We start from the raw sequence: 21,635 nt of genomic DNA, 5'->3' as shown, positions 1-21,635 counted from the left end.
AGGCAATATGATGATCAGTCTTTAGGATTTTTTTTTAATTTGGTTAAAAAATATAAATGATCTCTAAAGTGAAGGTAACATACAGTACGTTATACTTCGCGGCTAAGCTCAAGGTATAATTAGGAGCTATCTGTTGGCACTCATTATTTCATCTGTGTAAATATTTCTGTATTTTTATTCCTAGCATTGATACAGAACACAGTACAAACAAGACATACTGGAAAGAAACCTCTTTCTCCTTGTGTAACATAAGCAGCTTTCTATTAGCTTCAAATTTAAGTCAGGCTAAATACAAAAATCAACTTCCAGAAATTTTACAAGTGGAGTTCATCTCACTGGAAAAGGACTCAGGCATACTGTCATTTACCTTGTATTTTCCTTTAATAATGCCTTCAAATAATCTTTCCTTGGTTCCATAAAAAGGCAAACAACCGCTTAGCAGGATAAAAAGGATCACACCACAACCCCAAACATCTACAGGCTTCCCATAAGGTTCCCTTTTCACCACTTCTGGGGCCATAAAATGAGGTGTTCCTACACGTCCTAAATGGAAATAGAAACAAAACAGAGTCAAAGTGATGTGTGGCAAACATGTAAATAAAGAAGAATACCACTGCATTAAACTAAAACAGTTTTACAAAGTTTTCTTTATAGATCAAACTTTTATTCCTTTTTTTTCCTTAAATATTTATTAAACATATCCAGTGAGACAAATCACTAGGTTCTCTTTTGCTTGATTTATACTCCTACAAATTGAATAATATTCTAGCCTAACCCCACAAAATGTGAAACATTTATATAAAAGCACTAAGATTCCCCAGTGGAACATGGCATATAGATGTAAAAATATCAATTTGGACAACCTTGGAAACAGGGATTACTTATCTAGAGAGCACATACAAAGATATAGAAGAATTCTAACCTACACCACTTACTTGAAAAAGCTGCTATGCAAGGGCATAATCTACTATGCAAGGGCATAATCTGCTCTGTTGATCTGCCCAAACCTTAGCCAGTCTGCTGAAACTGCCAGCAAGACTGCAAAATGCTAGCAAATGTGTTATTCACTTATTTGCTGCAAACAGCATCTTCCTGCAGATAAAAAGATAATGCTGATGTGTTCCACCTAATGCTTTCAGCGATCATCACACAGTAATGGTACTCTACTGATTTTACGTTGGAGAGAATGTACACCCACAGAAATGAAACATATTTAGTATCAACTAAGCTTCTGGGTGGATAAACTGATTAGAATGACTTCATTCAATTGCTATGTAACGCATTAAGCCAAATAAAAGCAACAACCGTTTTATCTCTCTATATAAATGTTTCCCATTCTAAAGATGCTTGTTTTCACTGAAAAGCATTTGCAAAGGTACAAGAGTTACATTTTGAATGATCAGGGCATCACTGATGGTTAACGAACAATGAAGTCTTTGGATAAGAGTTGTTTCACCAAGCACCAACAGAAGATAAAAAATCACAACTAGCAAATTGTTACTGCTTGTATCACTTTCATAAGTTAATTCTTGCTTACAGATAGGATATGGTACTTCAGAGTTTCCATTCAAGGCCAGCAGCACCACTGTGCTGGCTAGGAGAGTTTACAACGTGTTAGCACATCATTTATTCTACTGAGTTTTGTCTTGTAAACAGATTCTTTCTTGACTAGCCTGTCCTGCATGCCATCTGAATGTGATCTAGTTAAGTCACAGCACTGGTAACAAACACCTGGGAGGTTATTTGGCACTAGCTTACTCAGTAACGATCATTCTTCATTTATACCACCTAATGCAGCAATATGATCTAACCATGCTATTTAAACTAGTCCCCATTCTTTTTTGCATCTATGAGGATTAAGAAGTTGACAGAAAGACGGTAGCTTTTCCAGAGTACTGTTCTTAAGGAGATACAACACCACTGGCAAACTTCATCTGGTTTTGTGTTAAACCCTTTCAATTTCAGTTTATGAGGTATTCACTCTATCAAATAAATATTAGGAACATGCATGTGACAAAGGCATTTTACCTTGCCACTAAGCTAGGCTGGCAAACTGAGAAGTCTATGCAGTGTAGGCTGACATGATAGTGAGGGAATAGTTCCCATGCAGTGGGAGTAAAATACTGAGATGCTGCAGTCCAGCTTATCCCTCACATCGCTGGGGAAAGAGGAGGGATATTTACTGTGGAGAAAGACATACGGACTTGGGGAAAGCTACATAATTCTTTTTTGTTGGTTATACACAATTTATAGGCCTATGCCCCATCTTTCAGAAGGCAATTCTCTAAGCTCACAAGTATGAGGGGAAGAATTATCTCCCTTGATAACCCAAAGTCTCTCTCTTTTGGATACCTGGGGACAGGGAGGGGAATGAAAAGGCAAGGTACACATATCCAGTATGCATAAGAAATTGCTGTGAACTTTTTTTTTTCCATGAGCCTGTAAGTATCTTATCTATAATGCTTTCCCAAGATTTTTCCCTAAGATGCCATCATTGGTGACAGCAAAATGTCAGTATTTCCACCTTTGTATCAAGCACTGCATATACATAAAAAGCAACAGTTGCCTGTTCAAACTATATGCATATTGCTAAACCTGCTCATGTGACATTAGTGGTATGCATACCACAGTGTGAAAATTTTTGATACAGAAGACATCATGCAAGACCGCAAAGCAGCCTGGCTTACCCAAGTCTTGTTTATTTCAGTGGTAAACTTCCTGGCATCTTGGTGCAGACATACCCATTTGCAATTTTGGAGCAGGTGTAACCTTTCTTACACATTGAAAAAAAAAACCAAAAAAAAAACCACACCCCAAAACATTAGTGGTAACAAAGCTCTTGTTCAAATCTTTTTTATCCATATGAATGGAAAAACATATTCTGAAGATTCTGCCTTGCTATAGGGCTTTCTAATTGCTGTTGTGAATCCAGGAAGTCAAGAGAAAAGTGGTTATTCAAAAGAAAACAGCAAAACAAGATATCACAAGGACAAACAGAGCTATTTGAAAGAAGTGTTAAGCTTCAGGGAGAAACTGTTGTCTGGATCAAGTAGCTAATGAAACTACAAAGCCTAAATATCAAGTGATATCTAAGTTGATTTAATGTATATTTCCAGTAATTATATGCCACACTCTCAGATTGGGACCTTGTGTTATTAGGAAACAAGTGTTGCAGAGGTGAACATATTTAAAAAATGACTATGTATTGTCAGAGAAGTGGACCTATTTTTTTTTTCCAACATATTTGTGTCTCCTGGGCATTTGTACTACAGGCCTACAGACAGAAGGCCTACCGAGAGTACATCTTGTTCTGAGGAAAACATGTCCTTGGCAAACAGTTACTGGTCCTCCTACATTTTCTCCTGTGTTGTAAAATAGCATATTTAACAGCAATACATGCTATGTAAGCAATATAACAGCATTACTGGGTGCAGGTGCTGAGGTTCTGTCAGCGGGGGCTGCAGGGGTGGCCTCTGGGAGAAGCAGCAGGAGCTGGCCCATGCTGGACATGGCCTGTAGCAGCCGGTTCCAAGATGGACTCACTGCTGGCTGAAGCTGAGGCAGTCAGCCAAGCTGGTGGTGCTTCTGGGAAAGCATATTTAAGGGCAAAATGCAGCACAGCAGTGTGAGGAGTGGGGGAAAGTGTGTGAGAAACAGCCCTGGAGACACTAAGGTCAGAGAGGCAGGAGGTGCTCCAGATACTAGAGCAGAGGTTCCTCCCCTGCAGCTCTTGGAGGAGACCACAGTGGAGCAGATACCCACCCTGCGGCCTGTGGAGGACCCATGGAGGAGCAGGCTTATCCTGAAGGACTGCAGGTAGAGCTGGGGAAAAGTGTGTGGAGGAAGAAGCAGCAAAGGGGAACCACTATGGACTGACCCCAGTCCCCACTGCTGCTCAGGGTGGGGTGTCAGGAGCCTGGGAAGGAGAAAGAGGGAGGTGATTTAATTTTTGTCTTTTCTGTTACCCCTACCAATTTGAATTGGCAATAAATTAAACTGATTTTCTCCCAGTCAAGTAGGTTTTGCCTGTGATGGTAACTGGTAAGCAGTCTGCTCCTCTCTATTTTCTGCCCTTATCCTGATGAGAAGGGAGAGTATGAGTGTATGTATGAGTGACCAGTAGGAGTCTGGCCTGTAGCCAAAGGCAATCATGTGGCTGTGCTGGTGTTGATGTACAGAATACCGATGAAATGGGGCAAAATAAGACAAATCTTTTAACAAGAATCAAAGATACAGCTTGCTCCTTTCAATCTTTTAATTTTTGGTTTTCATATATTGAGCATCACCTTACCTGAATTAATCACAGGCTGTACGAAATAAGTAATCTACAGTGTCAAGAGTGTATGAAAAGTAATTTTTTGTTTCCTTTTTCTCTTAAGCAAATAACATTTCAAATTAAAATTACTTTGCAGAAATAAATAAGCAAGAAAAATCCTTCATTATTCATATTTACTTGAAAATATATGCAGAACAGAATAATTGCTTGAAATGGAGCATTAATCAGCTTCCCTAAAGTCTGAAAGCAGTGTCTTGATATTAGACAACAATTTTTAGATTTTCTTTCCCCTCTTTACCTCTCTTCTGGACTACAGCACGAGGAAATACAAAAATACTTACCTAACTACTGAATATGAGCAAGGTGCAAACATAGTTTGCAACAGTGCACTTACCAAAATTGCAGACAAAACACAACATACATTTTTATGCTGCACCCATCCACTGTTCCTTAACAACCTTCACCATATTACAATATTTTTCCATATATTTGTTTGCTATCAGAACAAGAAAAACACAACAGCTTCTTGTGATTTATTTCTTACTTTCTATGGGATATTGGACAAATTATAACCTTGTTATCTCAAGCTTCCTATTTTGCTTTATCTGGTGGCCATTCAGTATATGTCACCAGCACGTGAGGCTGCACGTTATTTAGAACACGAGCTCTTAAAGACAAACTCTGACAGAAGTTAAAGTTAAGAGACCATCCCAAATCTTCTTTCTCCTGTCTTGGAAGTTAAAAAACTTGGATCACAGATAGAAAAACTGGATCTTTGTTGCCCTGGTTCAAAACCAGAATACCATACAAATGCACATTAATGAAGTGCTTGATGTTAAGCAGAAGGACTAGACTAGTAAGGTAATAGGTAAAATTTTACACAGCTGTGTAAGAACCCAACAGACTGCTGCTTTAACTATTTTTAAAATGATGTTACTTAACAGTATGCTAAAAAATCAGTACTACTAAATGTTAATACTCACTTTTAAATTTAAGATGAGAACTACATAAACGCAAATGAAGTGAGACAGAAGGCCAGGCTAACCTAATAAAATACAGTCATATACTACTGCTAGATTATAAGTAGTGAAAATAATCACAAAATGATTTGGTTTTGCAGCCTTTCTAGTGCAGATTACAAGATCCTGATAATTTGGTCATGTGGGCAGACCACAGTTATGTCTCCATGAAAGAGCAAGCCCAGAACGAGCAGAAACTTGACTGGTTGAGATCTGAAATGTCCAGTCAAGCAGGAGAAAAATGAATACATATGTGTATATATATATATACAAAGATGTTTCAAACTCTATTAAAAAAGCTAATTTCTGGGGCAGCTGTCATCTTCATGACAACTAGCTACTACACTGGGTTCAGCAAAAGAGGAAATGATGACTTTGAGGTTATTCTAGAAACTTATCTGAGCAAGGAGTACTGCACTTAGCTCAGCAAAGTGAATGGAGTATGAACTCACATAGATATGATTTTTCCTGTGTTGCAACTATAAGAACTGTAAGGTGACTGTCAGTAACAGGATAAACAAAATCTATAGACAACAAAGGTTGCTAAAATCATGGATACTCAATGCTCTTTAGGCCAGCTATCACTTTTGCTGATAATTACCAAGCAGAAAATTTGTACTCTATACATATCCAGTGTAAGATTTTAATATTGTTCAAAACAGTTCAAGAGTTTTAAAATATTTCAGAAACTTTTGCATTTTCTTTGGTGTTTTTGCAACACCTTTGTATTTTTTTGGAGGTGTAGTGAGACAGAACAGTAAGCAAAGGCATTTTCCCTTTAAAAGGTATCTTCTGCCTGCCACAGGTCTTTTTTTCTTCTAGATATAAGAGCACTCATAAGGCACATTCTAATGACTGCCCTTGCAAAATAATATCACTATATTTGCATAAATATTGCATGCATGCACACACACGATTTTCAGTTTGTGAGAAGAAACCTTTCGGAAGACTGGAAATCGATTTGCTCCCTGTGTGCTTCTAAGCTCTCCTTAACAATTCTAGAGTAGCATTAACTGAAAATCATTATATGAAGATGCATCTGTGGCATCTGTTCAATGTGATACTTGCCCCCATCCAATTCTCTGCAAATGCATGTAGCAAAGTGTATGCTGTTTCAGGAAGTGCTTAATGCCTGAATGGTCACAGACATCAGACATCTTAGTTCTACAGAAAAGCTTTCTGATCTGTCAGTTTTGAGGCATATTAGTAGTGTGGAAACTTATAAAATTGCTAATTTTGCTGATCTTTTTTTTTCTGTGGATAAACAGAGCTTCAGTCTTCAGATGTTCTCAATCTGATACCATTTACAAGCACTAAAGATAAATTTTGACTTACCTTTGATAATTTAGTTTCTATGACTCTTTCCATATTATTCCAGACAATAGGGCTATGCTTTCCACAAGAAGAAGAGTATATAGAGAGACCCAATCAGATTTTGTCATCCCTAAGGCAGGGGATTGATGACCAAGATATCAGAAGGAGAGTCTTTCAACAGCAGTAGTATCTGAACGATGTATTAGGAAACAACTGGAACAAATAATTTTTAGGAAAAAAATGTGAGGTACTAATAAACATCACCATCTGACCTCTCACAATAGTGTAATATGAAATATGTTCTTAAATTAAGGAGTTTCTAAAAGAGTGGGATGTCCAGAATAATGTGGAAGGAATTGAAGAATCACACACATCAGATAATTCATACTTTATTACTTTTAATTCCTTTCCACATTACTCCAGACAATAGAGATGTTTAAAGCAGATGTATGGAGAAGATGAGTGGATTAAAAAAAACCAGGCAATTCAGCCTCAGCACAGAAGATTGTCCGAAGAAAATCTATTTTAAAAGATGTATCAGTAGACAACTGGACACCTGAATATTATTGTTGAGAAATGAATACACAAAGATTACATGACAGCCAGAAAAATTATAATAATTGATTCACTGGCCTTTTCAGCCATAATACTATGATGCAGGAAGTAAACCTGAGTTGACTTTTAAGCACATTAGCCTCCTATAAGTCCTCTCCTCTCAAATCAACCCAGATGTGAAGTGGAATTTCTGAGACAGTAAACCACAGCTGTATCCTTTAAATAAAACATAATCTATTGAAGACAAAGATTTGAACCATCTCAATTGTTTTTGTTTTCAAAAAATAAAATAAAATCAAAAATAGTGAAATGGTGCTGTTGTTTTGCAGATAAATGAAACACTTCCACTTAAGTGAAAGAAGAATACTAGTGCAGGAGCTCAGTTTACAAACATTTACCTGTCCTTGGAAAACAAAAGAAAGATTTGCTGTATAATTCAGACACTGATGATGAGAAGGAAAAAAAAAAAGGCTAGATAGCATTAAAAAATTCCAAAAATACAATTTTAAACTGGTGTTTAGAAAACCACCAAGAAGATTATTTTACATGAATGGGAACAAAACAAAAATAAAGAACTTAAGAGATTTTCTCCCAAATTTCATGGTCTTATTTGCAGGAAAATTTATGGTAATGCCTTCCTTTGCCATTTTTGTAGTAGCTTTTGTAGTAGAAGGCCAGCTGACAAAGAACCAAGAACACTTGGTATTTGTGTGCTTTAAGATTTGTGTGCTTAAGAACATACTAGATGTTTTCCACCTATGTGGTTTTGTTAGGATCCTTGAAGATACTGCATGATTCTGAAGGAACTTAGGGGAGCTAACTAATAGTACATAAAAATCAATACTGGACTGGATAGTGACATTTTGCTGCTAACAGTAAAAAGTAAAAATAGGTCAACTGTCCATCAATAAACAAGACTTAACAGCTAGTACAGAACCTCATACCATTTAGGTCTAAGCAGTTACATTATTTTCTACTAGGTGAAACTGGGAGAAAATAAATAAAGTGCAGGAAATAGCACTTGTGGATTCAATGACTTTTTTTTCACAGGATGGCTGAGGTGGGAAGGGACCCCTGGAGGCCACCTGCTCCAAGCCCTGCCCAAGCAGGGCCACCCAGAGCAGGCTGCCCAGGGCCGTGCCCAGGCGGCTTTTGGAGATCCCCAAGGAGGAGACCCCGCAGCTCTCTGGGCAGCCTGTGCCAGGGCTCCTCACCCACACAGCACAGAAGTGCTGCCCTGTGCTCAGAGGGAGCCTCCTGGGCTCCAGTTTGTGCCTGCTGCCTAGAACTGAGCACCACTGAAGCTTCTTCTGACTCTTATCCCACATAATAGATAAAAATCCTGAGAATAAGCATAAACGCTATTTGCTATCTACTAAACCTGGTAACACGTCTATTGAAGCTGTGACAGGGGAGGGTCAGGCTGGGTGTCAGGAAAAGGTTCTTCACCAAGAAGGTGTTGGGGCACTGGGACAGGCTCCCCAGGGCAGTGATCAAGGCACTGAGCCTGTCAGAGTTCAAGCAACATTTGTACAAGGCTCTCAGGCACAGGGTTTGATTTTTGGGTGGTCCTGTGCAGAGCCAGGAGTTCGACTCGGTGATCATTGTGGGTCCCTTCCAACTCAGGATATTCTGCGATTCTATTATTATTTCAGAAAATATTATGACAACTCATACCATGTTCTGAAAGCAAAATTGTCTATGCAAGAAGACAGAGATCATAATACAAGAGTGCTCTACTAACTCACTGACCTCTCAGGTTCCACTACTCCAATTGCATCATCACCATGCAAACAGGGACTGCTTCGGGTCTACAGCCTGTCTCACAGAAGAGTTTCACTTATAAATTAGGATGATCTGAAACTACTGTGTATACCAGCAGAATTCCATCTTAAAATACCTACTTGAATGCTTCACATTAGCATTATTTTCTAATTCTGATCATAAGAACTTCAAGAAAAAGAGGCCTTCAGAGACTGATAGTTCATGAAAACAATTTCCTGTAACTCAGAAGATGACATAATTCTTATTCATCGTACTGTAGCTTATAGGCAAACGTAGTGGAATAAAGTATTTCCTTACATTTTCCCTTTTGGTCTTACAGAAAATGAGTTACAGCTATGTTCATGTTTTGGGTACTTGCTTAACAGTAAGTAGGGTTGTTAGCTATTCATCTATCATGTTCCTAAAGTCTATTCTAAGCATCTTCACTAGTGACATATAGTATGATGTCATACCTTGATATCATGAGATACATTTACACTTCTGTTAAATAACTCTATCTGCTTGAAAGAACACTGTAGTTATACTTCTTTTAAACAATGAAACTTGATTTTCCCCTTACGTCAAAAGATTGGGACCCATTTATTTTCAATATCTGGAACTAGCTGTATTACAAAAATCCCCAAATGTTTTTTTTTTTTCTTTCCAAAATTTATGTACACTGAAAGAAAGCTGTGTTTTGTTAAGTTCAAAAAATAATGCCACAGTGACAAATAAAGCAAAGCTGTTACTAGACGGTAGGCTTAGCAGAAACTGTGGGAGCAAATTCCATCCTATTTGTGTTCTCTTGGGCAACACACAATCTGGGCTTGTCAGGCACAGGTGTATCAATATAAAAAAGTAAGCAAAATGGCACAAATGCATGAAAGAAAAAAGTTTAAAACATTGGTAACCGCTGAATGTTTTAGATATAGCAGCTCCTGTTTTAGAAGAAAAATACTACCACAGAATAGAGTGACCATCACAGATACTAAAGAGCTTTTGCTAATGGCTGGGTTTTGTATGCAAGAATAAGGGAAGAGTCCTATCAGTTGAACGTCACTACAGTTACATTACTTTTAACATGGACATGGTTTTTCTAAAGGAAAGCTATCTTTTTTTCTGGCTTAAAAGATAAAGCAACATACAAGCATACTCCCAGCAACATAAAATAAGGAAAGATAAAAGCTCTTCTGTTCTTGAACACTAGGATCATCTACATAGGAATTTACATTAGTAATGAATATATTCTGCTAAGATACTTTAGTAATACATATTACTTAGATCCAGAAAGATTAGTAAGTATTGTACTTCCTGTACATATAAGACAGTGTATTTCCAGTATTGTAAAAGTTTTAAGGTGTACTTAAAACCAAAACAGGTTAGGAGCACAGTGGTTTTTACGGTCAATAAGAGAAGCCTAATGCCATAACAACTTTTATTTAAGTAAGACTTTATTTTCTGACGCATTATGGCTGAAAATAACCACTAAATAAGGGAAATGCCATGCTAGAGATGAAATAATTGACTATGTTAAGCAGAATCAATTTTTTTTAAAAACTAAAAATGTGAAAAAGAATGTGAACATAAGCATGTTGGTTATCTTACTGCACATAATCTTATCCGTACGGACAATTTCTATTTCATTCAGGAGAAAACTGACAAATGAGAACTAATTTTTTATTATTATTACTACAAAACAGAATTTATATGTAGGGCGTAATAATAACTTGAACAGTTATGTAGACAATTTCTTACAAGAAATTTATAGGCCAGTACAGACAGTATCGTTAACCTTTACATATGGAATGTTACTGTAAAGTTGAAGAAATAAAATCTTGCAAGTGCTGTGTAGGGGAGTGTCTAGTAATATGCCTTCAGGAAGGACTCTGGAAGGGAAAAGAACTGCCAGATGTAGTTTGAGGTACAAGGACTGGAATGGAAGATCAGAAGAAAGAGATAAGGAGTCTGTGAAGGAGAAAACTTGAAACAAGTAGTAGAATTGAGACATTATATGGTATATAAATAAAGTGGAAATACTATAGGTATCCCTGAAAGTGTGAAGAATTTGAAGCTGAAGGTAACAAGTGCTGATGCAAAGACTACAAATTGAAAATGACAGTTGAGAAAGAAGAAAGAATGATATAAAGGCAGAATGATATGGCAGAGGCTGAGACACATCAGGCAAAAGATAACTAACATACAGAGGAATGTTATACTGATGAGGCTTAAGAAAAAAAGAAAGCAGCTTCTGTAAGTACTGCAAACAGAACTAAAAAGAACTGAAAACATTTACATCGGAAAGGAAGGACCAGGCCAGCACTGACAACTGCAAGGAGGTTGAGCACATGAATGATGAATGGGACTGTAGAACAGTGAATGGTAACAGGAAAGGAAGGGCATGATGAATTTTGGGGAAAATGCAGGACTTTTTTTCCAAGCTGAACTTTAGGTTTCTTGTGAGACAGCTAGTAGTCTGAAAGTAAATACAATGTATCTGATTAGCTCCAGAAGAGTAGCTGAAACAGAAAAAATGGATAAAGTTGTTCAGAGAGAACACAAAGAAGAAAAATAAGAGAATCATAAACAAAACTGTAAGAACTACCATTAAAAAAATGCAGTGGCTGAGATATCAGTTGAGAAACGTGGGAAAAGCAAAGAAAGAAATGACCTTCTTATTTAGGAAAAAACTTAGCTTAACCGAATGGGTATTTTCTTAGAAAAGACATCTAGGCCTGTAGGTAAGAAAAAATATCCACAGTATTATTAATTACTGGAAGAGAATGGAAGTGTTGGTATGCTTAAATTGGATTTGCTTTTCATTTTAAAGGTCACATAAAAGCCAAATTGACACAGATCTTTAAAGCAATTAGATAAGGAAATGTGAGTTTTTGAAGGTACTGAGACTTATTGAGAGGAAGTTACTCCCTTTTGAAGAAAAAAAAGCAAAATTAATAAAAGCTTTTGTTGTGGTCTCCTACTCTGGCAATGAAAATACCAGAAAACTGATTGGGTCTTCATCTGTGCAGGCTGATTAAAGCATAACCCTATTGTCTGGACCAATATGGAAGGCAGCTAGAGGAAATAAAATTCACAAAAAACAAAACACAGTCAAAAAATATACATAATCAAGATATTGATGTCTTATGCAATAATTACAATGAAATATTAAAACAGGAAAGAATCACACATGGAAGCTAGTAAAATTTTGCTATTAAACAGTGTAGTGCTCTGGCAGAAACTGCTCAAGAAACACATGGGAGCATTAAGGATGCTGTACTAAACCCTTAGTCAATTGCTTTGATACACATTTTAATCTTGACAGCATTTATATTTTGTGTGCTTTGTCAAGCATGGACTAACTATGTCAAGGATTGTACTAAAATGGAAAAATCTTTTCATTTTTCATTTTTATTTTGGTCAAAACAGCGTAAACTATTGTTGAGTAACATTTAGAGGGATTTACTACTCAGTATATGTACACACAACAACGTAGTACGTTCTATTAGCAGTTCAGATCAGCTGCATGCATATATTATATTAGCAAAGTCTTTAGTGAAAGATTATTTTTGAGCCCTAGTTTTGCAGGGCAGGCTGCGTAGGAAGCACAGAACTCTGCAGCAGAACATGCATAATATTATATAACTTTGAAGGACAGTTTCTTACCTCCAGCAACTAGCCCAGACTCTCCTAATTGAATTGCTACCCCGAAGCCACCAAGCTTTACTGGGGCTGAATTTTCTTTTGAGGCAAGCAGTACACAGTGTGGCTGAAAACAACAATGAAAAAGCAAATTATTATATTATTTCAAAAAATACAATTTGCACCTTAGAACTTAGTTTCAAATATTTGCAAACAGAAGCTAGATTTTATTTTATTTTTTTAAAGAAATTCTTCATTTCCAATATTTTTGGCACAAGCTACTCTCTCCTCATTGGTTTTCCTTTCACTTGTCCCAGGCATAGTAAAACCCTTTCAGGACTTAACAGAACTCACAAGGAACACAAACTGAAATCGCTATAAAATGAAGATAAAAATGAATGCTGATAACTTCTTTCTTGGTATTGCTTTTTATTTTTACCTTCCACCCTTATGCCTTACCCTTTTCCAACTTCACAGTAAAAACATCCTGCCCTGTGACACAGTGGGTTTCTTACAGAGAACATAAAACTTGCTTTGAGCCTTAATCATAGAAGTCACCGATCACTTTCCAGCTGCAGGAAAGAAACGTAACATCCCTGTGATGTTTCTAGTAAGTGATGAAAAAATTGGTTAGGTTTCTAAACTGTATTCCATGCACAGTCATCCATACCTTTGAATTTCTACAGTCTTTCCACTAATAATAGTGAGGTGTAACATGTAAAAAAAGAATAGCATTGTATGACTATTTGGAAGTAGTACTGTATGACTATTATGACTGTTGTGGGAGGAACCAACATACTGACAAAATCTACCGAAATGCAATTTAGTATTTAATACACATAGTCCAACTACTGCAATTAATATCGATCGACTTCCTACATTTACTGAGAGCTTCCCTTTGCACAGTCAATTGTATTATTTAAAAGGATATCAGATCTGTACACTGCTTCTTGAGAAAATGTTACTGCTTAAATTACAAAACTAGGAACACAAAATAGGATGCCCTACATTCTTTCAGAATTTTCCTTCTCTCACAAGACAAGTATGTGCTGCCCTAAGTTAGATTTTCTTGTACACTCGGCCTCCTACAAGGAACCTGAGAGAACAAAGCTGCTCACCACACAGAGGATCTAAGGTTAAATTGCTTTTGGGAGAGAACTAAACTGCTCAAATCTGAAACAGCAAAATTACAACTTCCCTGTAGGGATGATCAAGCAAACAGTGGAAGAATCCATACGCAAATTCTTTCTATGCTATTTTGTGCAGTACCTGTATTGTATGGTTTTAATTTAGGTTGAGGACCATTTTGTATGACACACACAGTTCTCTAATACTCAAAACCAAGCTTACTAAATTAAGACTTTTGAAGGATATAATTATCATATCAGAAGACTGAAAAAACTCAGCTTACCCATAGTCCCACCTATATATTCACAGAGAGTCATGAACTGTTGTTACCTTTGATACTTCCTTACCATTTACTTCTTGGTATAACAGGGTAATCAGATTTTGTGACAGGACTATAAATACCTGATAGAAAATACATGAACAAACCTTCCCAATGCTCTTACTCATTTTGGTCCTATTAAATATCAGGATGGAATTATGATAACATAGTAACATCAACCTTTTTCTGCAAAACTGGAAAACAACAGGCTTGGCTCTATTTTGTCTAGTTCAGCTGGGTCTTGAGGAGGACTCAAAAGGCATAAAAAAAAAACACAGAACAACTTTGGGTGATCACTCTGTCCCAAGTATTTGTACTACCTAGTAGCTAACTAGCAGCTAGGCTATTCCAATAAAAACACATGATGAAAATAAAAATAACACTCCAGACATGTTGTATGGTCTTGGATGGGTATCTTTAAAAGGAAAATAACCACTTTAGACCTTTGAGCCAGACTAGTGCAAAGGAGCTACAAGGGGCTCAGTCTGACTACCTAAGAAATCATCTGTAACCATCCATGTTCTCTTCAGAAAGCTGTAATTGTATGAGAGCAAGTAGCTTCAAGTTAAGACTGCAGAGCCTGTTTGCAAGTCTAACTGAAACCTGCAGTCCCAAACAAGCCTGATTCCTAGACAGATGATATATTAAGAATGCTAACATGCAAATTCTTATTTCAAATACTAAGGAGAATACTAAGACAACATTATTGAGTTATCATTAAATTCAGGCTACCTTATGTTAATAGTACTTCTAGAACCAATTTTAAAATTTGCAGTTTATAAATGTGATGTTCAATCCCTTACATCCTATTTAAAATAATATTACCAGGTGGTATTATCTCCAGGTATTTTATTTCACTTCTGCCTTATTGAAACTGTGAAGCTGCACACTTTCACATTCTATCGCCACTGCCACTTTGAGTGAAAAAAATCAACCTCAAATTTCTCACTCCAAGCAAGGGGGAAGGTAGATGGATGGAAAGGAAAATGTGCCTCTTCACTGTGGTGTTGATTTCTCTTTACCTTACACATAAAACTTTAAGAAGCAATACTATTTCCATGCTGTACCAACATAATGGCTTTCCAAAAAGGAAGACACTGGCATTAGTCACCAGAAATAAACTTTCTCCGAAGAAAAAATTCCAAATTTCCAACTCAGAGGAAACTTTAAGATAGAAGCTCTCCCAGCAAAGCCCAAATTAACAGCAAAATCAATCTTTTCAATACACTGAGTTTTGCTAGTTAAAAATACCTTCAAAAAACACAACAGTTGCAACAGTAGTTAAAACTTCCCCTTGTTGCTAATTGCACTGTGTCAGCTGATTTTCATACTTTCATAGAGAAGCTGGTACTCTGGCTTTCTAATAAGAGGACATGCATGTTACTCCTCCCTGTCTTCAGCAGTGGTTTTCAAAATCAGCAGAAGTTCTTAAAACACAAATGGTAAGTGGCTTCTTTTATACTTAAGATACACTAAAACAAATTACTATTGAAATGTCTCTTAATTACAAAGGCACTACCAGCCTTCAGACCTGTAATTCATCTGTAATTAAAGCTGGCGTGCATGCCTGCTTACAGATAACAAAACTTATGTTTCTAATGTATCTGCAGTGTAATTGCTTTTTTCCATCTCTCATTCACCTAAAAGACATAAACTAACTATGCAATTCATGATGTGAAGCATTTTTACAGATAAGCAACAGACATAAGATTTTAAAACAATATATAGATTTCAGCACGTATTTGAAGGTACTGCATTTTTTTAACCAGACACAACTTTCAAAATTACTTCTAGCCCATACCTTACTAAATGGAAATATGAAAAGACAGCAGTAATTTTAAAACTGCCAACATATTGCCCATATTTAATGCAATTTTAAGATCAGCCAACATGAAATATTAAAATATTTTACCGTCTTCTCAATAATTCAGATTCTGTATGTACATCAGCTTTTACTATGCACTTTGCCTAAAATGCTGCCATAGCTATATCACACATTTAAATGCAAATTTGCATTTTTAAGACCAACCATGCAAATGAAAAACTATTTTAAATTTGTGTATATGGTAAAGAGTGTTTTTTTTTTTTTCTACTGTTGTTGGAGACATCTGCTCAGAATACCAAAACCAATTTTGCAGTTCTTTTGAGATTAAGAGAACAGAAGCTTGCTTCTGCAAACACCAAATTTTTACCACTGTGGCATACAAATCAAGGAAAAATTTTATATTATTAATAATCAGTCATAAGTCTCTAAACAGTTCTTTGCTACTCTGCTGTGCTAACCACGTTTTTTTTTTTTTCTTTTGGGAGGGAGTTTTCTTTCTTTGGTCAAAGCTGATTTTTATCTTCTAGATTGTACCTTCCTGGTGAAAAATAAGCTCAGTGAAATTAAAAACTTTATGAAAGTAAGGAAAGATGTGAAAACAATCTGTTACTGCATAATGTAGTTTTCAAGCTAAAATTAGTTTCCTTGCACAATCTTGACTTATGAACTCGCAACAAAAGGAAAAAATACTTACATTTACATAAAAATATGAGTTATTAAAAAGAAGCTAACGTAACAGTGCTGACTCACAGTGTTACAATAGATTACATGGCCAAATAAACATCAAATGGCAATTGCTTTTCTGAATGAAAACCAGTGACTAACAAGCAAGACATTGGGTACTTACCTAAAATCAATAGTGTTGAGTTTAGAATTGACTTAATATATTTTTATGTACTTTATCAAACTGACAGTACTTAATTATGCTTACACTTCATTGCATCTTAATTTTTTTCTGTGTCAGAAAAAAAAACAAAAATAACACGAGAACTTAAAAAGTATTTGATTTGTACTTATAGATCAAACAAAAAATGTAAATTTCTATTTTTTTCAGCAAAATATAATAGTTGATTTTAAAACAATTTAAGATAGTAATAAAAATGTAATGATAAGAATAGCGATCTGTGTGAGTACTCTGTACCATCTGTTCTTGCCCACCTTGCATGAAGAAAAACAGGGAACTAATTATCCTAGAATTACATTATATCATGGTATTTGCCTGAAAGTCCTTCTTCTACTTGGGTACAATTAGGTGCATTTACTTTATTTATTTATTGTCTTATTTATAAGACTATGTATATACATAAGACTATGTATGCAACAAAGCAAGCAAAGACATAAAAGTGATCCCATGATGATTTAATTCTTAGATTTTGTCTTTGCATCCTTACAGACCAGCTAAGAAAATCCTCACAAATGATGGCTGCAGCTTCAGCTGACTTACTGACCATTCTTCCACACGAGAAAGCCTCCTGGAGTAACCAAACCCACCTAGCCACAAACGCCTCTGAAATTCAAAACAATACCAGCTGTTTCTTAGAAGATGATGCGTTGTCATTTGCTTTAATACTTTTTTACTCTGTTATTTTTGTCGTTGGATTGGCCGGAAATGTTATAGCCCTGTTTGCTTTCCTGTGCATTCACCAGAAGAGGAATTCCATCCAAGTTTACTTGCTAAATGTGGCCATTGCAGACCTTCTGCTGATCTTCTGTCTTCCCTTCCGAATATTGTACCATGTTAACAATAACACCTGGATGTTTGGACACATTTTATGCAAGATTGTAGGAACTCTATTTTACATGAACATGTACATTAGCATAGTACTGTTGGGACTAATTAGTCTAGATCGTTATGTAAAAATAACTAAGTCTGTGAAGCGTCCTAAAATGCTAACTGCTACCCAAAGTATATATATTTGTTGCGCTGTGTGGGCACTTGCACTAACAGGATTTCTAGTTGTAGTTGCACCATCCTTCTTTAAGAGTGAGGTCAGCAATTCTACTATGTGCTTTCATTACCGAAATAAAAAGAATGCAATGACAGAAGCAGTTTTAAATTACATTATTGTCATAATCTTTTGGACAGTTTTTTTCCTTTTGATACTTTCATATGTTAAAATTGCCAAGAACCTTCTGAAAATCTCAAGAAGAAGATCTAATTTTCCCAACGCAGGAAAATATACCCGGACAGCAAGGAATTCCTTTATTGTACTAATTATTTTCACCATCTGTTTTGTTCCATACCACATCTTCCGATTTGTCTACATTACATCACAGTTACAAAATACACCTTGTTATTGGAAGGGAATCATTCACAAAAGCAATGAGGTGATGCTCATATTTTCATCTTTTAACAGCTGCTTAGACCCAGTTATGTATTTCCTGATGTCCAGAACTGTCCGTAAGACTGTATTCCAACTTATTTGTAGAAGAATTCATGGAGATTCAAGCATAACTCTGGAAAGTACTTCAGAAATAAAACTTGGACAATATACACAAGAGCGATTTTCTACTACCACTCCCCACTCAAGTTCTGTTAAGAAGAAGTCTGATCTGATTAAGTAAATGGGTAACAGCTTCTCTCTTCGTCACTCTAGGACATCAACTCAAGATGCACCAAATGCAATACTGTATGGCTACTAATCCTGCCTCATTCTTCCTGTTAAAAAACGAGAAGTCTTACTTCTGTTTGTGAAAATGAGAAGTGACTTTTCTGAAGTACTTCATGCTTGTTTATCCAAGAAAACAAAACAGGAAATGTCCTTAAAGTTATCTCAGACACCTTCTGTGGGACTAATGTAGAACACTAACTCTTTAAGGAGATTTCTACAAAGTGGTTTGAGCCTGTATAGACATAAATATTACCAATTTGTGTATGTAAACAGCAGATAAATTTTGTAAAATAATGTGTCCTATTCAAAAGAGCTATACGAATCATTAAAGGTTTTATGTACTTCTCGATATTAATAGGCTTCAAAGAGATCAGCATTTTACTGCATTTACAGAACTGTTTTGCATGAAAATACGTCAGAATTTAGCAACATATGTGGCTTAAATATGAGGTGAAGAACATGACTGCCACTAATTCAATTATAGAAGGCACACTTTATTAAATATCAAAGTTAAAATATACAAGCTTCCTAAACGCTTTATTATATTTTCAACATTTTAATGAATGTCGAGGCTGAATACTTGAGGAAAAGTAACAACGGTTAAGAAAATTAGAAATTCATGAAGGAGAGAAAACATATCAGAATTTTCAGTTAGCTAAGATTTCCTTCATATTCTGATCAACAAATTTGGTGGCTTCAGCCACCCAGAGTATTTCAACAAGGAAAATGCTCACCAAACTGAGCATATAGAGCAGAATATACATATAATTATAAATAATATATATATAAATATAAATAATATATATAGAGAGAGAAAGTAGCTCTCTTACACATTGGAAGCATCAGCTTTGACCTTTGCTCAAGGTCAGTCAACTAGTCTACTTACCCATTTATGTATTTAGGCATAAACTAGAATTTCAAACTGTAAAGTCATATAGAAAAAAAGAGGGCTGAAGGTGGTTGTTAGACACAAAGACACGCAAAGAGGCACCTATACAGAGAACAATTTAAATGTCTAGCATGGGAGGCCAGAAAGGTGAACAGATTAGATACCAGATGGTAGCTATACCAGATGGTAGCTCTACAAAATAAGGATCTATTATGTCGAACAAGCAATATTGCTCAGGTTGATTTTGATATTGATTTTAATATTGATCAATATTTTGATATTGATTTTAATATGACTATCAGTAACTTCTCTGGTGGATTGTGTGACTTCTTATACCTAATCTATGTCAAAACTTGCAGTTTTTTTACTAATCCTGTACAATATTCTGATTTTATAGAAGCTACTCATAAAACTCTTATTGAACAAAGAAAACATAACAATTCACCTCTCCTAGATATAATTGTGGTTTAATTTTTATGTGATTTTACTTCAGTTTTGGTGTCCTGGTTTTGGCTAGGATAGAGTTAATTTTCTTAAATAATAGCTGGCATGGTGCTATGTTTTGGATTTAGGATGAGAATAATGCTGATAACACCCTGATGTTTCAGCTGTTGCAGAGCAGCATTTGCACAGAGCCAAGGACTTTTTGGCTTCTCACGCTGCCCTGCCAGCGAGGAGGCTGGGGGTGCCCAAGGAACTGGGAGGAGACACAGCGGGGACAGCTAGCCCAAACTGGCCGGAGGGATGTCCCACCCCATGTGGCATCATGTTGAACAATAAAACGGTGGGAAAAGAAGGAGAAGAGGGGATGTTTGGAGCGATGGCATTTGTCTTCCAAGAAACAGCTGCACACGATAAGCCTTGCTTTCCTGGAAGTGGCTAAACATCGGCCTGCCAATGGGAAGCAGTGAATGAATCCTTTGCTTTGGTTTGCTTGTGCAGCTTTTTTTGCCCAGTTAAACTGTCTATATCTCAACCCACAAGTTCTTGCTCTTTTACCTTCCCAGTTCTCTCCCCCAGCCTGCTGCGGGGGAGTGTGTAAGTGGTTATGTGGGGCTAAGCTGCCTGCTGGGTGAAACCACAACATTTGGTTCAAGTGGATGTAAACAGGTTAACTCAAGTACAATGACTAGATCGTGTGTTTTATTTTATATATACACATATATATATATTTACAAAAAAAAGGGCAGGGTTTCTTAATCTTCAAGAGAGTGTTCTATTTAAACCAGAATTTTCATCAAAAGGATTGCAATTCGTGGACACTGCACTACTGAAAAAAAAAAACAGTATTCTGGACATGCTTTGGTAAATAATGTAACACTTACTTGGTTACTATAACCTTATTTTGTAAGCAATTCATGAAAAGACAACAGGAAAATGTCAGTCCTGTACTGCAAGTTCATGATTCTGGTCCATTATTTGAACACTATTACGTAGGCTTGTTTTTAACTTTTTTAACAGTGAAAGCTATTAAGTATTTTCTTCCAGAGGAAAGCCTTAAACACTCATACCTACTTGCATTGATTAAGCAGGTTCTACATCACAGCCATTCTTTACAGATTACAGAGAAGGAGCACTACAGAAGCCACATACAGTATTAACAGATGTTTTCACAGAAATAAATAATAACTTAGAAGAAATACTGAGTAACACTTTCCCAGGACCACATGCCACACACTACAAGTTTTCAAAAGCATTTCAATAGACGATCATCTATCGCTTTCATTAGCCACTGCACACGAGTAATGAAAAACAAATGTGACCCAAATATTTTAGAGATTTCAGGAGCTATAGTTGGGCAATATTGGGCAAAACCATAGCACCTACAAGTAAAATTAGTCAAACATGGGTGTCTAAGATACCCAGGGAAAAGTGAAGAGATTTGTTTGATGGAAGTCATGAACCAGAAAATCAGTTAAAGAGGTGCTGTTAGAGAGGAGCTAGCAGAGGAGTTCTCTGAGGAGCTGAGAAACACTGGGATAAAGGCGATACAGTGTAAGTGGACTCTAGCAAGATCACTTACTAAAGGTTCAAAAGGAACCTAGTATGTTACATTTTAATTCTTGCTTTGGAACCCGTTGAAATTTGGAAATAAAGCTTAAAAAGTAGGTAGCTTTTTTCTTTGTGACATTCCTCAAGAATATGCAAATGGATAAATTTACATATATGTTGAATACAATCTGGAATGAGTGACAGTAAGGAGGTGACAAAGTTTTCAAATAATATACAATTATTCAGGGTAGCCAACCCTAAAAAAAGGGCAAGACATCAACTCTCTGCACAACAGCAATAGAA

General features: G+C 36.3%; 2 protein-coding genes across 17 annotated transcripts in view; one reads left to right on the top strand and one right to left on the bottom strand.

The window, feature by feature from the left end:
* The window catches only part of CASK (calcium/calmodulin dependent serine protein kinase), a 217,900-nt gene that overhangs the window by 79,291 nt on the left and 116,974 nt on the right, over positions 1-21,635 (bottom strand). For 13 of the 14 annotated variants that reach the window (XM_040545500.1, XM_040545497.1, XM_040545503.1 and 10 more), the window contains exons 6-7: positions 12,592-12,694; positions 368-543 (exon numbers count right to left, since the gene is read on the bottom strand). In XM_040545500.1, coding sequence (XP_040401434.1) covers positions 368-543; positions 12,592-12,694 — 279 coding nt within the window. Of the gene's footprint in view, positions 1-367; positions 544-6,630; positions 6,769-12,591; positions 12,695-21,635 lie in introns of those variants that run through there. The other variant, XM_040545510.1, reaches the window with a different exon arrangement.
* GPR34 (G protein-coupled receptor 34) lies at positions 15,353-20,535 on the top strand. Of its 3 annotated transcripts, none has more exons than XM_040545513.1 (3): positions 15,361-15,456; positions 16,325-16,424; positions 17,233-20,535. In XM_040545513.1, exon 3 carries the CDS (start codon positions 17,256-17,258, stop codon positions 18,402-18,404), a length of 1,149 nt encoding a protein of 382 aa, XP_040401447.1. In that variant the 5' UTR covers positions 15,361-15,456; positions 16,325-16,424; positions 17,233-17,255; the 3' UTR covers positions 18,405-20,535. The 3 variants fall into 3 exon arrangements, with proteins under 3 accessions (XP_040401445.1, XP_040401447.1, XP_040401446.1); XM_040545512.1 differs by having other exon boundaries at positions 15,363-15,456; positions 16,367-16,424; XM_040545511.1 differs by lacking the exon at positions 16,325-16,424 and having other exon boundaries at positions 15,353-15,456.

This window comes from Cygnus olor, chromosome 1 (assembly GCF_009769625.2).
Source record: "Cygnus olor isolate bCygOlo1 chromosome 1, bCygOlo1.pri.v2, whole genome shotgun sequence".
Classification (NCBI taxonomy): domain Eukaryota; kingdom Metazoa; phylum Chordata; class Aves; order Anseriformes; family Anatidae; genus Cygnus; species Cygnus olor.
This window is presented reverse-complemented; position numbering and strand designations above follow the sequence as displayed.